We start from the raw sequence: 18,748 nt of genomic DNA, 5'->3' as shown, positions 1-18,748 counted from the left end.
TGTAAATTATAATCATATAAAGAATAGACCTTAATTTGCAAACATTTGAACAGTATATACCAAGACAAAGAGGATGGTTTCAGTAACTTTGTCATTAACTCCTCTTAAGATTCTACAGAATTTTTCTAACTTATTCAACCGTTCTTTTTTGGTGAATATTTATTTTGCAACTGAAAGCTAACTACAGTACAAAACAACTGTGCAAAAAGTTTATCCAATAAAGCACAATATCATTTGATCACATTTCCATATTTCATTTTGCCTATTAACAGCCCAGAGTAAGACATTTATGCTTTGAAACAGTATCTGTATTTGGCACAGAAGTCTATTTACACAAGAGCTTGTTTCACTTGCCATTTATTCCAATAACTTGAGAACAATTATTTGCAACTAAATCTAACAGTATTTGTACAAGTACTTTCAAGCTAAAATACTGCTAAAAAAATTTCAACACACATGCACTTCAATATGTTTACATAATACAACATATACTTATTATAAAACCTGTGACTCTGAGCACTTTATAGAATGTAAGTACAGGAGTCACTCTACCCTCTAATGAAACATGGCCACATCTGGGAGAACAGACGCTGCTGAGCAGAAGAATCCTGTGTTCAACTGAGCTGAAATAGGTTGGCTATTTGGACCGTTCAGGAATGCTACTGCGCCATCATAGAATCGTTCAGTAGCTCAATTCACTAAAAACTGCAGCTGATTTTCAGGTAAAAGCCCTTAGCAACCACAAAACTGGTAGCACAAGCAACACTGGGAAAACAGACTCTTATTATGCAGGTGGACTCTGTGTTAAGCAAAGTTGATATTGAAAATCCAAATATACAAAACAGATAAATAAGAGAGTGATTATTTGTATTATAAAATGGTTTTCTGCTTTATAAAAAAATTCACAAGATTTCTCTAAATGGTAGCTCCCCTAATGCATTTAAAATACATTTTGATTTACAAAACTTCAATTTACAAGTGACTTTTTGCACAACCATTGTGAGAAGCAAAGTACATGTATATACAGTACTTAATATTCTGTCTCACGATTTAGGTAAAGTGTCTTATCGTTGTATTGGTAAAGGACACTTAAGCCAAATGTTATCTTTTAAACCACAGAAATATAAAGTAAAGATTGCCTCTAAACATGGATCTTCCAGAAAATTTACGTACATTTGTGGTTTTGTATTTACAGTTTTGGGGTTCATCTTTGCAATGCAGATCTTTAAATAGCACAGGTGTATAGCTATCTTCAGGCTGTAAAACTGGGCCCTATTCTGCAGAAATTGGTCTTCTTTTATTTTTGTGGGTTCCCCCCCTTATTAGAAGTATAGCTCCAAGGAAGTGTTAATGGTGGTTACACTGTAGCTAGTCTATTTATGATATATCAGTTTTATACTTCATTGCACAGAATTACCTTTAAAAACCCAACTTCCTGCATTTCCTTACAGTTCCCACTGTTTACAGTGTGTGATTGCCATTCAGATAAAGTTATCCTTTATTGGGTAATAAGCTCCCTGGCAGGGGAGGCGGGAGGGAGTACAGCAGAGATCGTGTCTGCTTTATCTCTGTGCCCCCTCAGCACACAGAACAGAACCTTGCACCTAGGAAGCAAGCACTCAATAAATCTTTATTGAATGAATGAATGAATGAATGAATGAAGAAACAATTGGATTGGGAGAATTGTCTGGAAGGCTTTCTTTACTCTAGCATCTAATCCAGTATGTTTCTGAAATGTGGACCATCAAAATGAATTTCCAAAGTCTGAAAAATCACAGAATCTCTAATTCCTCATACACTTTTTGTAAAATCCATAAAATATTGAGCACTTGATGACATGAAAATATGTAGAAAAATTAAATCACCTTAGAGGTGAGAGGACAAAGCAAAGGAAATTGAAGGGTCATTTCCTTACTCACCAACTGCTGGGTGGAACTAACAAGGCACACAGGTTGAAAAAAATCCAGAACCAAAATGGACTCTTGGCAATTGTGTCTAGACTGAGAAGTGGTACTTTTAAATGTTTCAATACAAGGTGAGCCACAGGTATAGTCAGAAACAATAAAAGCAACTAATTAAGAGCTAGAATTGAAGGGAATTACCATTTGCCATTCGTAGGGCGTGGGGAGGATGGCATTCCGTTGGCTGGAACCATTTTGCTGTGCTGATTCTCATATCCAGTACAAGCTGCACGTGAAATAAAAGTGAAATAACAAACTCCAGCTGTAGAAGAGAAAAATAAAAATCCCCCCTCCAATATGTTTGAAAGCACTTGAGTGGATTAAGCAAAACAATTCAGTCAGTGGGGATGGTAATAAGTTCATAAATGTAAAGTGTTCGTGACTGCATTAGAAAATAAAGCTTCAAACTATATAGTGTATTATGCCTTTAAGTGAATAGTCTGGACTACATTCAAATACATCTTAAAACCTAATACAAATAATGCACAAATCTAAGAAGCATGAGAATCTAGAATTAAAACATAATTATTAGGCAAGAGTTTATGAATCTGAGTTCTTCCAGGAGGCCTCTTTAAAGTCATGTAACTAAGCAAGGATTAAGCTATTCCTATTTAAAATGAATGAATTAGGTTTTCTATGGATAAGTAGCATTTTACAGGAATGACTTTAGTTTCAGGAGAGTTAGAACACTGAAGTGGAATCGCTACATCAGTAGTTCTAGTCATCTAGTTTAAATCTAAACATTATTAATAGAGTCTGTATACTGACTTGCCTTCATAATCACTCCCCAAGACCCCACCTCTGTATTCTGTGTTTACCATTGTACCAAATGAGAGCAGCCACAAGAGGATGTCTGAAACTTTTACATATATGCATACATAATATAAATACTTCACGCAAAGAGGAGGTGATTTGAGGACCTACCTCCACGTTCAACTAATATAATATTTTTGTTCCTCTTGTATGAAATGTAAAATCTCTGTGCATTAACTATCTTCTAGGTCATTTCAGCCCACCATTTTCAACTTTGATCTAATGGATTTAAATACAAATTATGATCTCTAGTCAAAGAATGAACATGCTAGCTTGTCACTGTAGATATGCAGAGATTTTAGGTTGTTAAAGGCATTTATTTTTCCTGAATGCCCTTTAAATTTATATATACACAATTACCTTCTATTGTTAAAACAAACTATTTTGCACCAGTAGTGATCAATCCAAATAATTTGGATTTAAGTCATTTCTAATTGAAAGCCTATGACATGAATTGTTTATAGTGACAGACAATGTACTGTTAGTCATTTTAAAGCTTTAAAAGTAAGTTATCAGAATCCACTTCAATCTCCACATGATAATAAAGGATTATTATGTGCAGTAACCTATTTATGAAAAGGAAACAGTGTGCTGCTTTCAGACGCCATCAATTGCTTTAATAAGGAATTGAAAAGCTGGACTACTTTATATGCAGATCACCATCCCAGTTGCATAAGGATTTACAATAGACAAAACAAAACTATTTTTTGTTGTGAAGAAGGGCTGTTTGTTGAAATCACACAATAATGTTTGCATCTAAAAATTATTTACAGGCTAATAAGGCTTCAGAAATGTTATAGAGACTTGGTTAGTTAAAATCATTTTAATGCTAAGACCAAAACAAAAGGCTTGCTCAAGCTGACATGGAAAAATTCAAGTAACACATGCGTATAGAAGGCAGGAGAAAAAAGATCTTACTTTCTTGGTTTAGGTACTTATTAATCAATTTGGAGATGCAAATAGTACATGATTTGATAGCACCCCATTAATGCTTCAATAAACTTAAGAGGAAAATGCTGCTTCCTCTGAAAATGTGAAAATTGAGGATTCTGAGTCTAACCTTTAATCCTAAAAGAAATAGAAAGTAATGTATACATTTGTCTCTGCTGCCTTGAATTTGCAGAGAATTTACTTGGGAAGTTTAATCTCACCTTTGAAGTCTTTGTTCAAGGTATTTAATGGCTCATATGTCTTTATTAAATGAGGTGTGTGGCGGCCTCTACTGGTATGTGTTTATAGAAAATGTCTCAATAGGCAGAAAAAATATTAATTTCAATTAAAAAGTTAGAAATACAGACTCTTTCAGTTAAATATATAAAAATATCTAATTTAATGCAGAAAAAATATATTACAAGTTGTGTAACATACTCTTAATTAGGAAAATAATCTAAAACACTGACCATGTTAGTGTAAAATAATAACTTACGGAAGGGCATTAATTGTTCAATTGACTCTGATATTGGGTTAAATATATTTTATTAATGAATTACTAATCCCAACTGAGGCGGTTTATTACCTCTAGCCCACTGTTAAATCCCTTTAGTTGACTTAAATAAAATCACTTAGAACAAATTCAGAGGAAAGGAAATATTTTACAGTTAAATCTCAAAAGTCCTAGAACTAGAATCATTTGATGACAGGCTGGATTCTATAACTCAAGCAAACTGTACGTTGACTTAATATAGCTGACATTTCGATCTATTTTACAGTGTTCTTAATTTCAAAAATACAACACATTAAAATATGTTCAATTTATCAAAGCTAAAAGCAACATTTAAGTAATGTACTTAAAGTGCAAAGGCACTTTAACACAAAGAAGTGATGCCTAGTGGCTATACTCGGTAACTGAAGACAGAAATACCATATATCATTATTTACAAAAGAATGTATAGTCTCAAAAGATCTTAGGAGATCTTCTACAAAATACACTATTCATTTTCATTTGAAAAATTTGCTTACTCTTTCTTCATTCACTATCATCTCCTCTTCCCATTCCCACACTGGAAAAATAAAAGAAGGGAAAAGAAACAAACCCATAAACAATATATGAAAAACTGCACTGTAGAAACATTCACGTTCAGTGATGATTCCTAAGGAGAGAAGGGAAGAAAAGGTGGCGGTTTGGAGCAAGAGAGAAATAACTTAAAGGAAAACTTGGAAAAGCAGTATCGCTGCTTCATCCCATACCCCCACCATTTTCAAAGTCCCCCATGGCCGCTGGGAAAAGGGAGAGCACAAACACACACAAAAGCAAATGCAGTGCTTCCAAGAGTTTGGAGCAGCATCCTTTGATGCCACAGGGTTGTAAATGGTTTCCCTTCACAGCTGACTGATTGCAGTTTGTTTTTCCAGAACTTCGAGGTAGTCTGGTTCTGATTGCGGCTTAGCTTGCAGTAAAGGGTGGTCCGGCTTTGACTGCCCCACAAAGCATTTCCTGGGAGTTCCATATAAAACGGTTTTATTGATTCTGTCTTGGTTTTGGCGTCGAGATTCATACGAAGGGGAGAACTGCCTTTTGGGTAAGGTACAAAAGTTATAATGGACTAGTCCTGCACTGGGGAGTTCCTTGACTCGCTCGGCAATATTCTGGTAGAGCAACTCAGGCTCTCTTGGTGTGGCCTGCTTTTCTAGCAATTCGGTGGCACTTATAGTGTAAGCAAGTGTGGCTGGCTCTTCTTTTTTCTCCTCCAGGTTGCCATAGCTAAATTCTTGCAGGTTTCGGTAATAAGCTACTGGGTCTCCTTCCTTCTGCATGTAGATGGGGTTTTGGCACATCTGACCCACAGGTGGGGGGATATAGTTATAGACGTGACCATCTGTCTTATCCTGAGTCTCGGTGTTGTAAGAGCCATACTGTAATTGGAAGGAACTCACATCTAAGTTGTTGGCACTCCGGGGAACACTTGGCACCCCCTTTCGGCGTTTCAGGACAAAGACGAATAAACCAGCTCCAAAACAGACAGATAAGATAAAGACAACAAGCAATCCTAAAATTAAGACAGAAAGTGGAACTTCAGTGTGTAGTTCAGGATAGGAACTGGGAGACACACTAAGCAACCGAGGTGTGTCTGTGTTGTGATTCATTGACAAAATGGTTCCATCAGACAAGTTTGGACTGTCTGGGCAAATAGCGTCCCTCCCCAGAAACTTCAGTATCTCCCCTGCGTGCTTAGCGGGAGATTCGCAGGTCACCTCATTGATGATAACAGGGGAATTAGCATGTTCTGTCCAGTCCTTCAGCCCCATGATGTCACAGGTACAGTCCCATGGGTTCTCTTGCAGATCTATCTGAATAAAAGCAGGAAGCTGATCCAGAACCCCTTTCACAGGCAGGTGAGAAAAATGGTTGTTTCTCAGATTCAGCCTGGTGAGGGCCGTGCCCCCAAATATATTATCAGGTAAGGACCGTAGCAGGTTATTATTCAGAAACAGGAGCTGGAGGTTAATCAAAGCATCAAAGGTCAGAGGCTTAATTTCCTTAATCACATTATACTCTAAATAGAGATACTGCAAGCTCTGCAGTCCATCAAACATAGAAGGATACAGCACTTCCAGGTAATTGCCATTCAGATAAAGTCTGCGTAAACTGGTCAGATTTGTGAAGGCACCTTCCTGAATGACTGCAATCCTGTTGTTTCCTAAATGCAACAAATCCAAAGAGCTGTATTCTAAGAGGTCATTCTTATACACAGTTTGGAGATAGTTCCCTGTTAGGTAGAGTTTCTTTGGACTGGTAGGTTTGGGCTGCAGGTCAGAGATGTTGGTGAACTTCCTTTCCTGGCAGTTCACATTTAGCCCATTGTCTGAGCTCTGAGAGGTGCAGACACAGTTACTGGGGCAGGTGAGGGGCACAGGGGACTTGGTCTGGTACACCATGATTGGGCCAAAGCTCTGCCTGTCCTTTGACACGGTGACCCGGGGAGTCGGGCGATTTCTCATTTTGGGTGGCCGGCTGGCTTTTGGGGCCCTGGTTGGGTTGAGAGCAGGATTCACTGTGGGTGACAGCCTTTGGATGTGTGTGTCAGCATGGCTACCCCTTTGACTGGAGTCACCAGTACTTTTTCTGGGACAGAGGTCTTGCCTGGTCAGCTGGGTCACATCTTTCCCGTGCAATCTGAAGGGAGTTTCACAAACAATCTCCCCCACGAAAACAGTGATGGTGTCCAGCCAAGCCTTGAGAGGAAGTAAGTCACAAGTGCAATTCCATGGGTTTTCCTCCAACTGAATCTCCATGATCCCTCCAATGTGCTCGAGGACGCCAGCGAAAGGCATCACTTTCAGTCTGTTCCCCCTCAGGTCTAAGTGGGTCAGCAGGACAAAGCGGAACACATTGCTGGGCAGCGACAGCAGAAGGTTGTCATTCAGGATGAGCACTTTGAGCTTATTCAGTTTGCTGAAGGCCCCTGCCTCGATGGCACTGATGTAATTGTAGTCAGCCTGGAGGTACTCGAGGCTCTCCAGGCCCAGGAAGGTGTCCTCCCTCAGCACCTCGAGTTTGTTGTTGTTGAGATGCAGCCTCTTGAGGGTCTTCAGGCCGCTGAACGCCCCGGCGCGGATCTCCTGCAGCCCGTTGTTGCCGAGGTGGAGTGTTACCGCGTTGGAGTAATTGACGAATTCGTTCGGGTATAGTCTGGTCAGGAGGTTTCCATTGAGGAAAAGCTGATAGATGCGATACTGGGGGGGTTGGAGCAGGCTAACAGTTGTAAATCCTTTGTTTTCGCAGTTAATATTCAGTACGTTTTCCTTCTCTTCGCACAGGCAGCGGATCTTGCAAATGTCTTTGGCAGTTTTGCGACTCTCCGTCTGTAAGATCCCGGCCACGGTTAACACACTGAGGAACCAAACGCCGCTCAGCATCTTTAGGCACCGTCGGTGTCAGCTCAGGTACCTACAGGCAAACCTTGGGGAGCGGGCAGAGAGAGCAGGATGCGGGGAGAAAGAAACAAGGACGCCCGATTAAAATGACAAGGCAAGGGGCGGAGTGGGAGGGAGGGAATGCGGGGAGGGGGCCGCCCGGCAGATTGAAATCACTGCGTCGTTCAAAGCTGTGCCGGTTTCCCCACCCCCGCCCACCCACACGCGCGTCCGCGAACAAACACGCCTGCACCTGATTTCCCGGCGGGTCGCAGCCAGCCGCGGAGTCATTAGTAACCGAGTTGTCCTACTAAATCCAGCCCATCTCCTCCTCCCCTGGGGTATCTTGAAGCGATCTCGGCGGCTCGCCCGCCTTGGGCTCGCAGCAGAAATTGCTTTACTTTTTTTTCTAACTGCGCAAAGAGGGGGTGGGAAAATCAGGGGACTGGCGGCGAAGGAGGGGGATGGAAAAGACAAGACAGTGCAGGGTGGGGGTTACTCACGCATCAGGAGAAGACGGGACCCCTCTCCTCCGCGGTCCACCGGTAGTTTAACATCTTCGGAAAGAGAGAGAGAGCAAGGTAAACGACGACGCCGCTTCCAGGGGGCTGCCCTGTTTTCCGTGGGTTGCTTTAATTTGGCGGGGGTGGGGGTGCGCCGAAGTCAGAACTCCGGCAGGCAGCAGGGGAGGAAAGGCAGGGTTGGAGCAACCGGCAGCAGAGCCGAGGGCGACCCGGGGGCGCGACTCCGCAGGGAGGTCGGAGAGCCTGCCGGCCCGGTCAGCGGGCGCCGGCGACAGCGAGCCTGGGCGCGCTCTTTCAATCCGGTGGCAGCGGCAGCAGTGCGCCCAGCAGTTTGAATTTGAGAGGCTTTGCAGGCTCCCCCGGACAGGGCTAGGGTGACGTCACGGGGGGAGGGGGCCGGCCGGGATGGAGGGCGCGCGCGGTGGGGAGGGAGGGGCAGACGCTTCCCTTCCCCGCGAGCGGCTTTCAAGCTCACAGCCGGGCTGCGTCAGTGGATTCTGAACTACTCCACCTCCAACCTGGCGGGCGGCGAGGGGGTGGCTGAGCTCAGGGTGAGCTCCCGGGAGAGGCCGCGCTAAAGGGGCTGGCACCGCCCGGCCTCCTCCCGCTCTTCCGAGTGGTTCCTTCCGCCTGCCCCCCCCCCATCTCCTGGCCATTGGGGCTGTGTGTGGGGGCGGGGGGCGCGGAGGGGCATTCTCATTCCAGATTACCAAGCCAGGGTCCAGATCTTCCCAGTAAGAAGGGTGTGTCTGTGTGTGTGTGTGTGTGTGTGTGTAGATGTGCCTCTCTGCTATAGGACTGGGCCCGCCTGCAAGCCTCCTCGCTCAAATGCTCTGCGTGCGGAGAGCGGGGTGCGTGGCGCACCAGTATGCATGTGTAGCAGGGCAAGGAGTTCTAGGGGCTTTCTTTGTGCTTTCCATACAGAGCTTTGTTTCAGGGCTAAGAAAATTACTTTCTGGGTGGTTACTGGCCAAACAAATACTTGCCTGGATTCCTAAAGCCAGTTCAACGTTAGCTTATAGACTGAGATAAACAACAGAACCCTTCTCCCCCTGAGGTTTATACTTAGCCAGAGAATGAAGTTTAAACGTGTGCTCTTCGCCTGGTGGAAGGAGAAGAGGAGTGGGTGTCAGAGAGCTGCTGCCAAGCTGAGTCTCCGCTGGGAGTGGGAGCCCACAGAAGGGGCCCTAAGCCTCGGGGCTGCAGGGGCCGGGGAGCTGGAACAGAAGGCGGCAGTGCAGGGAGCCTGGCTTCTGAGAACGGGAGGAGAGCTGGAAGAAGTCTTGGCCTGAGATCCAGTAGACCTGAGTTCTGATCTAGCTCTGTCACCAGGTAGGTTGTTTGTTTCTGGATCTTCTGGTCCCCACTGGCAAACGGGGGTGGACCACATGGGCCCTCCTAGCTCTGCCATTCAGCCACCTTCAGATAACCTCTCCACAGCATTACTAACAGCCAGGTGTTGGGGTTTTGCCTCCATTATCTCATCTCCCCTAAATAATCTTAAGGTTCCTGGACCCAGGAGTCTCCTGGTGTGGAGTCCAGTGGAATCCATTTGCAAGATGTCAATGTCTGCTGTGGCCAGGAAGGCCAGGGGCTGCCTCTGGCAGGAACGGGGGATTTGAGGCAGGGAAAGGGGGGAATGACAGAGTGGGAAAAGCAATTGCCCGAAAGATGTGCCCGTCTTACAAAATACTTTCGCTTACTTTACCTGCCTCTTCAGTCCCAGCCTGCTGCAGACCTAGTCCACACAGGGTCCCGCTGCTGTGCCAGATGTGGGATGGAGACAGCCACTTAGGCAAAATAAGCCATCTGAGACCAAAAAGCCCCCTGCTTCTCCCGGCTTCCTTCTTTCTTAAGCTCAAGCTCAGGTTCTAGGATAGTTGACCTTGGCGCAAGCTTTCTTCCCCCAGAAGGGCTCTGGTAGTTTGTGAACTTGGGCACTTCAGCGACCTGTGGCTCTGGTACTCTCCTCCAGAATTTTTCTCCTTTCCCCCTCTTTTTCCTTCAGGGAAGCACCTTGGACCAGACATCATGAGCCACCTCCCCATCCTGTAATTCTTGCTTGATCTTGGGCAAGATCCTTTCCTTCTGGTGCCTCAAATTCTCCTTCTCTATGCCAAATGGCAACATTGAGAAGGGCTGTCCCCAGAGGGAGAGGGGTAGCCCTCTGCGGCCTCCTGCTCTATTACAATTGCACCCTCAGGTATCAACAGAGTGATGTAGTGTGAGCACCATTAGGCTTTCCTTTCAAAGAAAAGAGGCATCTTTTCCCTCTATGTTTCCGAATATTAAATATACATAGTTCCTAGAGAGATATGGTTTATTCATTGACATTCACTTACCAAACATTTATTAATTAAGTCAACATTTCATAGAACTACAAGCCAACATGAGAGCTGGACAAGACCTTTGAAATCAAATTCATTAATAGATGAGGACATTCCTCAACTAGGGGAAGTGCTGACTTGCTTAAATTCCAGTCTATAAAATTAGAAACAGAACCCAGGGATTCTGAGTCCCAGTCCAGCAGCTTTCCAAAACGCTCGTTACTGCTTATTGTGGCTTAGAGAACTATCTACCTAAACTTAAATAGTGGTAGTGATGTTTTACCTGAATACGGTCCTTTAAAAAAAATTGTATTTGAAAGTGAAATGTCAAACGTTAGTTTTAGTTCTAAATATGGTAATTTCCTTTAAGACATTGCCGGTGCTGTCAGTACTCCCTGAGGAGAGAGACTATTAGAAATTTCAGAGAGATACACACAGAGAGAGGGAGAGAAGCGAGTAGTTAGACTGGGGGGGTCTAGGGCCCTTTTAAATTCTTGACTGAAAGAAGGAATGCGGCGGTGAAACCGGCTGGGTGACCAACTGAGGGCTGTAGTGGCACATCTTCCCCCCAAGGATAGCTGCCCACACGGGTCGTTGGACCCTCCCACCACTACTCTGTCGCCTGCCTGTTCCTGAACTTCCACACTCGCTCTCCTGAGCATAGTTATTGGGAAGAGATCGACCTCCATCCGGATAAGGCACTTTAAGTAAGTTTCATGTGGCCCGGCGTGTCGGGAGGCAGAGCCGCGGCGCTCGCTTAGGAAGAGCGGGCTTCCCAGGAGGTGGGAAGGTTCTGGGTGAACTGGGAACCCAAAGGAGGCAGAGGCGGACATTAAAGTAGGACAAATGCTCCCTCTCCTCGCTTGGGCGAGGGAGGCATGAGCGGGGACTCCGTCTCCGCCGTGTCACTCGCATCTAACCGAGTGGAGCCCGGCTCGGGTCTGCAGTGCCTCCATCGAGCGCGCTGGCCCGTCCACGCCGCGGCCGCCCCCGATCCCGGAGGTAGCAGGAGCCCGGCAGGCCCCCCACTGCCGGCCCGCGGCCACCTCCGCCCCGACGCTCCTGCTCCGGACGAATGCCGCCCCCCGAGCGCTCTCCGGGTCCCTCGCGGAGACTCGGGGGCGCCCGCCGCCAGAGCAGCCCTTCCCGCCTCCCCCGGCTGCGCTGCCCGGCCGCCGGGCCCACGGCCGCGACGGCACCTCCGGAGGCGCTCGCGCCGGGGCCCCGCAGCTCCCCAGGCAGGAGGCCGCGCGCGGCGGCCGTGGTCCGGGGCTGCGCGAGGTCCCGAGCCCGGCCGCGCCGGCGCGGACGGCCCCAGACCCAGCAGTCCCTGGCGGCGGCGGAATCGCGGCGGCCACCGGCGGGCTCGTCCCACGCCGGGTCTGCGGGCCCAGGGAGGCAGCCGGGCCGGGCAGGGGCTGAGCGCGCCGCAGCGTCCCCGAGGGCTCGGAACTTACCCAACCGGCGCGCCGCCCGCAGCTTCGCCCGGAGGCGCCCACCGCATCTGCGACCCGAGCAGGTGCGGGAACCGGCGCACCGTCGGAGCACCGCGACCCGCGGGCCGGGACACGGTGGCGAGCGCGGGCGGCGCCCCCAAGGGCAGGCAGGTTCCCACTGAACGGCTCGCCACCGTGCTGGCTTCTGGCAGGAAGGAGGAGGGCGCCGGGAGGGAGGAGGGGAAAGAGCAGGAGGGAGGAGGGGGGTCCGGCGGCCACTCGCTCTCACTTATCAATCACCCTGCAGATCCACCGTCCCCGCTGTGCGCCGGGGAGTGGGACGTGGCAGCCCACAAAGGAGCCGCTGCTCCGCTTCTGTGCCAGGCACGGCGGAGCGCAGCTCACGCTTCCCGGCCCCTCCGGCCTGGAGCCCTGCCCAGCCCCTGCAGCTTCTGCTGTGGGCTGCAGCTCTGACTCGGTCAAGTGAAGGAAGGACGGCCGTTGGTCGGCACCACATCTGAGGGGGGTCAAGGCCCTCGGGGTGGAAGCTGCGGACAAGTGGAAGACCAGCCAGTCTTCCGAGCTGGGCACCCTGTAGGACGGCTGGCCCCCCTAACTAGTAAGCGTCTGACCCCTGGAGTTCGCCAGCCGAGAGATCATGACGGACCTCCTACGAGGATAGTAAACAAGGAATTTCCATATAATTCACAGCCCAGCGAGACTGGTGCCAATGTGTTAACGCAAGCGAGCCCTGAGCAGCGTTCCAGTGTTTCAGTTTGATTCTTGTCATTCTTCCCCACGTTGCCTAGATCTACTAGAGCATACTTGTTGCCATGCTCCCTTCCTTTTTCTCCTTTCGTTTTCCTCTTATTAGTAGTCCGGGTGGTTGAGATTCAACTACAGGAAGGCGGTCAGGGAGAGTCACCTTAGTTCAAGAGGGAGGCGCGGTGTGGGCCAAGGGCATCTCTGTTCCCCTGGCGACCTGCTTCCCCGCGGCCTCTCTACTCTCCGGGGTACTCAGGACCTAGTCGCAGTGGAGTCTACTGAAGCCAGGAGTAGGGCGTTATTTGAGGGCACCAGGACATTTCCCTCTCACTACTGGCGGAGAGCGGCCGTAATGAAGGTCGGCAGGACCCCTGGCCTACTTATACTCCCTCCAGAGTCTGTAAAAATCCCAGTTCCACAGAATATCCCAACTTGAAGGTGGAGGATAGACGGGAGGCCAGGAGAGGGGTGGGACACTAGAGCAAAAACAAGCTGTCCTGCCAACGAATCTGCATGGGGATGTTTGTTTTCAAGGTGGTTTCCTGCACATTTAGACCAGGTTCTCACAGTGCTGACTCCCACCTCATACATGTCTTTTCCCTGGGGAATATTTTGTGCTTCCTCCTTCTCTTCTTGGCTTTCTTTTCATAATGGTTTTCTAAGGAGACCATGCTGGGACCTTTTAAAAGAAAATTACTGGTAAGTTATAAAATGGACATATGCACAGTTTACTTTTAGGAATAGTCCAAACAATTATCTTCTACAATCATATCTTTGGGGTTTTAAGGATCATTACATTCCTTTTACTTCCTTCCTGAGAAAGATTTTTGAGATTTCCCTGCCATTCAGATAAGCGATTTCTGAGTAACACAGTTCTTGCATGTGCACATGGGCAGGCTATTTACAATTATATATTCAGAAACATTGCCGGCTTTATTAATATCCTTATTTGTGCAAAATATCCACTGTGCTGTTTGTTGCAGACTATGGCAGCTGCCTGGGCACATCATATTATTACTAACTGGGAACAGTTAATGCTGTTTCCTTTCTGTCTTTACCTCATTTCTGATTGTGTCATCTTTTCATGTAGTTGTTTAATGGGTGCTATAAACGACCACAAAACATGGAGCTAAAAGGCTATTCAAAGGCAGAAATAATGAGATAGTCATGCTGAAAAAAGGAGACAGTTTACTGAGAAGGGTGGTGTGTCATTAGCCAAAGGGAACACACAAAAAGGCAATAGCTTGTATACAGATTAGATGAAGAACATGGTATCAAAGATAAAAACTGACGTTTTATTTTGATCCAGTGGAAACATGTAAAATATGGCATGCATAAATTTTAATTAGCTTTGTAAGCAAGTCTAACATGTTTGCTGGGCCTCAGAAAAGCGTTTAGCAGTCTGCCTTTCCACAAGAGACTATACTGACAGTTAGATAAAATGAAAATGAAAAAGAGCAGACTTTTTTCCTTTTGTTAACATAAAATTTTCAAATAGGTGGGTAGCTATTTCAAGGGGTGTCCTGAATGCACACACACACACACACACACACACACACACACGCAATGATGAGCAATACAGAACTTTCTGTGAGGGCTGTTGCATAGGTAATTACAGTAGAAGAGAATGTCACATCTGTGAAAGTTTTAAATGTACAGTTTAACTGAAAGCTGCTTTATACTGACTTTTCTAAGTTTCTTTGTTAGGGGAAAACTTCCTGGTATAATGATTATCAAAGACGTGCACATTAGTGTACTTTGCTTAATTAATTAAAATGACAGTTAATTCTCTGGTGTAGTGACTTTGTAAACATACGTCTGTGTGCTGTTCTCTATTGATTAGTTCATGTTGCTAAAGGGCTTAGAGATCCCTGATTGCAATGCTTGTAGGGAAATAGAGAAAGAAAACTAAAATTTGCTTGAGTTTTTATAATTTCATTCTTAGATGAGGAGAAAATCAGAAATTTCATCTAGGATGAATTTCAAAAATGTGTGTATACTTCTTAGATGATACAAATATTGTCCAGTTACTGTGTAGTTTATAGTTTGCCTGACAATGTTGTTTCATCACCTTCTCCACACCTACCCAGAGGTGGATACTTAGAAAATACAAAAAAACACAAAAAGGTACAGTCAGTAATTTTAAGATGTGAGGTGTTTTCAGGAATACTGTCCCTTTTGAACCAAAGGTTTCAAAGAGTTCAGACACAAATTCCTAAATATAGAAATGCAACACAGAGGACATGCCTTTAATAACAGTAATTATAGTTGAAAGGACTTTGTAGACTTTGGTCTATGATGCTATTGAATGTGTGGATATTTTTAAATCTGCTTCCATGATTTTGATTATCTTGGCAGGTATGTTGGTTTGGTTGGAATAGTGGTTGGCCAAGACCTGAGTAGTGTTTGTCTTAATCAAGTACACATCCAAAGCTTTGGAGACCAACAACCTGTGTGTAAATTCCACCTCTGCTTCTGCCTTGCAGGGTGACCTGAGCAGGCATGGTGCCCCTCTCAGCTTCCCCATGTGTAACACTGGGGACAGTCAGTAAGGCGGGGGTCACACAAAAGCCCTTGACAATTGTGAAGTGGTACACATATGTGAAGAGAGATCTTGAAATGAGGGATTCCTAAACTCACTTCTTAAAATAAGGAAATTATACAAAACAAGGATGTTAGTGAGAAAGTAACAATTTAAATTGTATGATAGAACCAAGATTAGAAAGTTCTTTATGATTCTGGTTGGAATTATATGATGTCAGATATTCAAATGAGAACTTAAAACCATTCCATCTTTTCCTTAGATTTTTCCAAATAGTTGGATATGTGTTTATACCAGGGTTTCTCAACCTCAGTACTATTGACATTTTAGACCAGATAATTATTTGTTGTGGGGGCCATAGCATGCCTTGTGGGAGGTTTGGCAGCATCCCTGGCCTGTGCTACCACAATCCAGTAGCACCAGTATGCCATATATAGACACACTCACATGTGTATGCACACACACATATATACAGATGTGGTATGTGTATATGTATGTGTGTATAAACACCTTACAGTTCTTTAACACTTAACAAGTTGAAGGAACGTAATAATGTACATTGTGACTTAGCAACAGAAGGAGAGCAATATCCTGGGCTCCCTGATGCTCTGTTTTGGGTCTGCTACACCCTGCAGTCTGCCACCTCTTCTGCCCCAGGTGCTATCAGTGGTGGCAGGCAATGCACATGGATGCTGCTCTTTATGAAGAAATATATTTTCCATCATGACCCAGGGCACAGTCATGGGTTGAAACCAGAGTCTCTGAAACAATATCCCCTTGTTGTAGTCATGCACCCTGAACTAGTCTATTATAGTTGATTTAAAAAATTGCTGGCTGTGGCCTACTAAACTGATTTCGTGAGTGACTGATAGGTTGAATCTCACAGCATAAAACACACTGGTACGCTGGATCAGGCAGGGGAGGAAGGAAAGACGGGACAGAACAAAGAAAGGAGATGGCAAAGAGAAAGGGGAAGAACAGAAAGAAATAGAGAATAAAAGAGGAGCTACGTGTGGTACAAAGTTATAGGCAAACGTATGGTGCTCGGTCAATTGTAGCAAGTGTCACTTAGCCATGGTACCTGCTCGCTAAGGCCTCTAGATCTCCCTCCTGGTTGACTGAGTCGAGTGATTCATCATTAACAACCATATTTAACCTTACTGGACTTGGGAGTGAACATACATGGTGAAAGCTGCAGATTGTACAGATAAGGCTTAGGACAGTGTTAATAAGTATTGAATTTTTCCTGACATATCCCATCCCATTAATCTCTCTGAAACTGGAAATTGTATTTTTGTTTGGAGTTACAACTTAATGCATTCAGGAGGATACCAAATTTGTTGAGTTTGACATTGTACATTATTGGAATGGTGTAATGCAGTTGAACCTCTGTACTATGTTGATTTTATTTATGTATTTATGTTTGGCTAGTACAAATATATGGTAAAGTATGTGCTGCGGTAGAGGGTTTAATGCTGACTCTGCTGGAACATTAAAAAATGTCTGCAAGAAAGATGCCCAGTTCTAAAGAGTTACAGCCAGATGAGCAGCTCCTAAGGATTTGCATTAAGTATTTCTGATTTTTTTTTTAAAAAGTCATCATTTGTGAAGAGGACTAGGCTATTCAATTCAAAAATAGCAAGGATGACATACTTCAGATCTATCCTGAAGTTGTGATTTGCACAAAGTGAAGCAGGGTTTAAAAATTGTGGGTTCAGGGTGGAGGTGAAAGTAAATAAAATCATTTCCAACTAATAGCTGGATGCAGCATTCAATCATCATTTCAAATCAATGAGAGGAGAATGGATTTTTTTCTACCTTGAATCTTGATGTTTTATTATTCAGATGTATATCAGTTCTTGTTTTTTACCTTCCACTTTTCATCTTCGAGGATGTTTCCTCAATGACATTACAATGACAGCTGGCACACACCTCTAAGTCAAATGTAATGGCCCCAGGACATATGTCAAACAGCTTTTGCAACTGTCTGTGGTGGTGCTATGGTTCCTAGGCAAACTGTAATGAAAAAAAAAAAGAACAAAAGTCTTCAAATTTCAGGATACTTTTTACAACCTTAAATATTGCTGAAGTTCTCTCAGAAAAAACAGCCTGAAGTCTATGTGGTGTGGAAGAACCATATGGAGTTTCTCGAAAGCATCACTTTGGGGCAACTCCAAGATATGATAACAAAACTGGAGGCAAAATCATCAACAGATTTGTCCCCTACTTTGGGCATCACCGCAGCAACTCAAGTACTGTAGTAGAGTCAGTGTCACTTTATTAATATTTTCAAAGAAAGCAAAAACAAGCTTATTTTTGCTATGCATCATTGCTTCAGAATAATGAATTCAGTATGCTGACCTCTTAGCCCTTTATAGATAGATTTAGTTGGTACAGGTCAGGAAGTGGCACTATTTGAATTAGACAACTTATTTGCCATCATTTAAATATACTGAATTTGTTTTAATGCATTTTTCAGTAGAAATACTAATACTTAAGAAGATGTGTATAGTGCTACTAAATGATGAATGCTGGTTATTATTTGCAGTAAGAGAGGATAATTGTCAAATTAGAATTGATATTCTGCTCACAATTTTAATAAAATATAATCACTTAACCTAAGATAACTCCCATCTATTGAAATAGTACATAACAATTTTGGATAAGCCTGAGTTCCTGTTCTAAGTTCTGCTTGCTTGGAATTCGAAATATGATTTACTCAAGTGTCTGAACAGACCTTCTATGATTTTCACTGACAACACTGGGGTACTTTAGGCAACAATAAAATTGTTCATTTGGTACCCCTGCTCTGGCCATTGGCCAAATGTAGTCTTGCGCTGTAGTGATGGTATTGATCACAGGCCGCGTGGCTTCATCAGGTTGTGTTTCTCCACTGATATTTAAGTGAGTGATTTGTCTAAAATTGAGTCCTAGAATGCTAGTGAACGATAAGACCTATATAGAGTTAAATTATCCAAATTCTTGATTCATTTTCAATATTAATATGCAACAGTATCTTAAAGGCTTTTTAAAAACTACTATGGTATAATAATATAACAAAGAATTCCATGTAGAAATATCTCAGAACCCAGGGGTGTAGAGCAAGTGATCTACAATTAAACCGCAGATTTACAAAGCTGCTTTCACGCATGCTCAATTGTTACCTTTCATTGAAATACCAAAGTAATTAGTCAGCTTTAAGAATTTTCTACTTGCAAAATGTCAGTGATTATTTTGGGTAGAGATGTTGACTAAAAGCGCTTGAAAGCCTAAGAGTTTGTGTTTTGTGTATCTTCTTTCCCTGCCTCTCTACCTCCCGGCCTTTTTTTCTTTTCCTGTTAACTTAGGAAGACCTTCATTCACAGGTGTTTCGTTGTCACAGGCTGGCAGTTTGTATCCTGAGGAAATGATTACTTGAAATGGACCAATACCACGTAGGTGTTTCTGCAAGAAAGGTGCCATTGTGACTGCTATTTTTACTGAATTTTCTGCAGACTAGTAGAATGGTAGAGCTGAAAGGGGTTTA

At 44.5% G+C, this 18,748-nt stretch overlaps 1 protein-coding gene and 1 long non-coding RNA gene across 7 annotated transcripts in view; one reads left to right on the top strand and one right to left on the bottom strand.

The window, feature by feature from the left end:
- Nucleotides 1-130: 130 nt before the first annotated feature.
- On the bottom strand, nt 131-12,993 carry SLITRK2 (SLIT and NTRK like family member 2). Of its 4 annotated transcripts, none has more exons than XM_037015556.2 (4): nt 11,937-12,993; nt 8,132-8,185; nt 7,882-8,041; nt 131-7,674 (listed from the first exon to the last, which is right to left on the bottom strand). In XM_037015556.2, the coding sequence occupies exon 4, from the start codon at nt 7,629-7,631 to the stop codon at nt 5,094-5,096; it is 2,538 nt and encodes an 845-aa protein (XP_036871451.1). In that variant the 5' UTR covers nt 7,632-7,674; nt 7,882-8,041; nt 8,132-8,185; nt 11,937-12,993; the 3' UTR covers nt 131-5,093. The 4 variants fall into 4 exon arrangements, with proteins under 4 accessions (XP_036871451.1, XP_073083591.1, XP_036871452.1 ...); XM_073227490.1 differs by having other exon boundaries at nt 12,205-12,993; XM_037015557.2 differs by lacking the exon at nt 7,882-8,041.
- Nucleotides 8,719-18,748, top strand: part of LOC140847343 (uncharacterized) — a 123,870-nt gene continuing 113,840 nt past the window's right edge. For all 3 annotated transcript variants that reach the window (XR_012127343.1, XR_012127342.1, XR_012127341.1), the window contains exon 1: nt 8,719-11,186. This is a non-coding gene — a long non-coding RNA (uncharacterized lncRNA). The remainder of the gene's footprint in view (nt 11,187-18,748) is intronic.

This window comes from Manis javanica, chromosome X, assembly GCF_040802235.1.
Source record: "Manis javanica isolate MJ-LG chromosome X, MJ_LKY, whole genome shotgun sequence".
NCBI classification, from domain to species: Eukaryota; Metazoa; Chordata; class Mammalia; order Pholidota; family Manidae; genus Manis; species Manis javanica.
The sequence above is the reverse complement of the archived record's forward strand: the minus strand, read 5'-3'. Positions and strand labels throughout refer to the sequence as shown.

Excerpts from the sequence above, each read along its gene's own strand:
- SLITRK2 (XM_037015556.2), bottom strand. The coding sequence starts at position 7,631 with ATGCTGAGCGGCGTTTGGTTCCTCAGTGTGTTAACCGTGGCCGGGATC.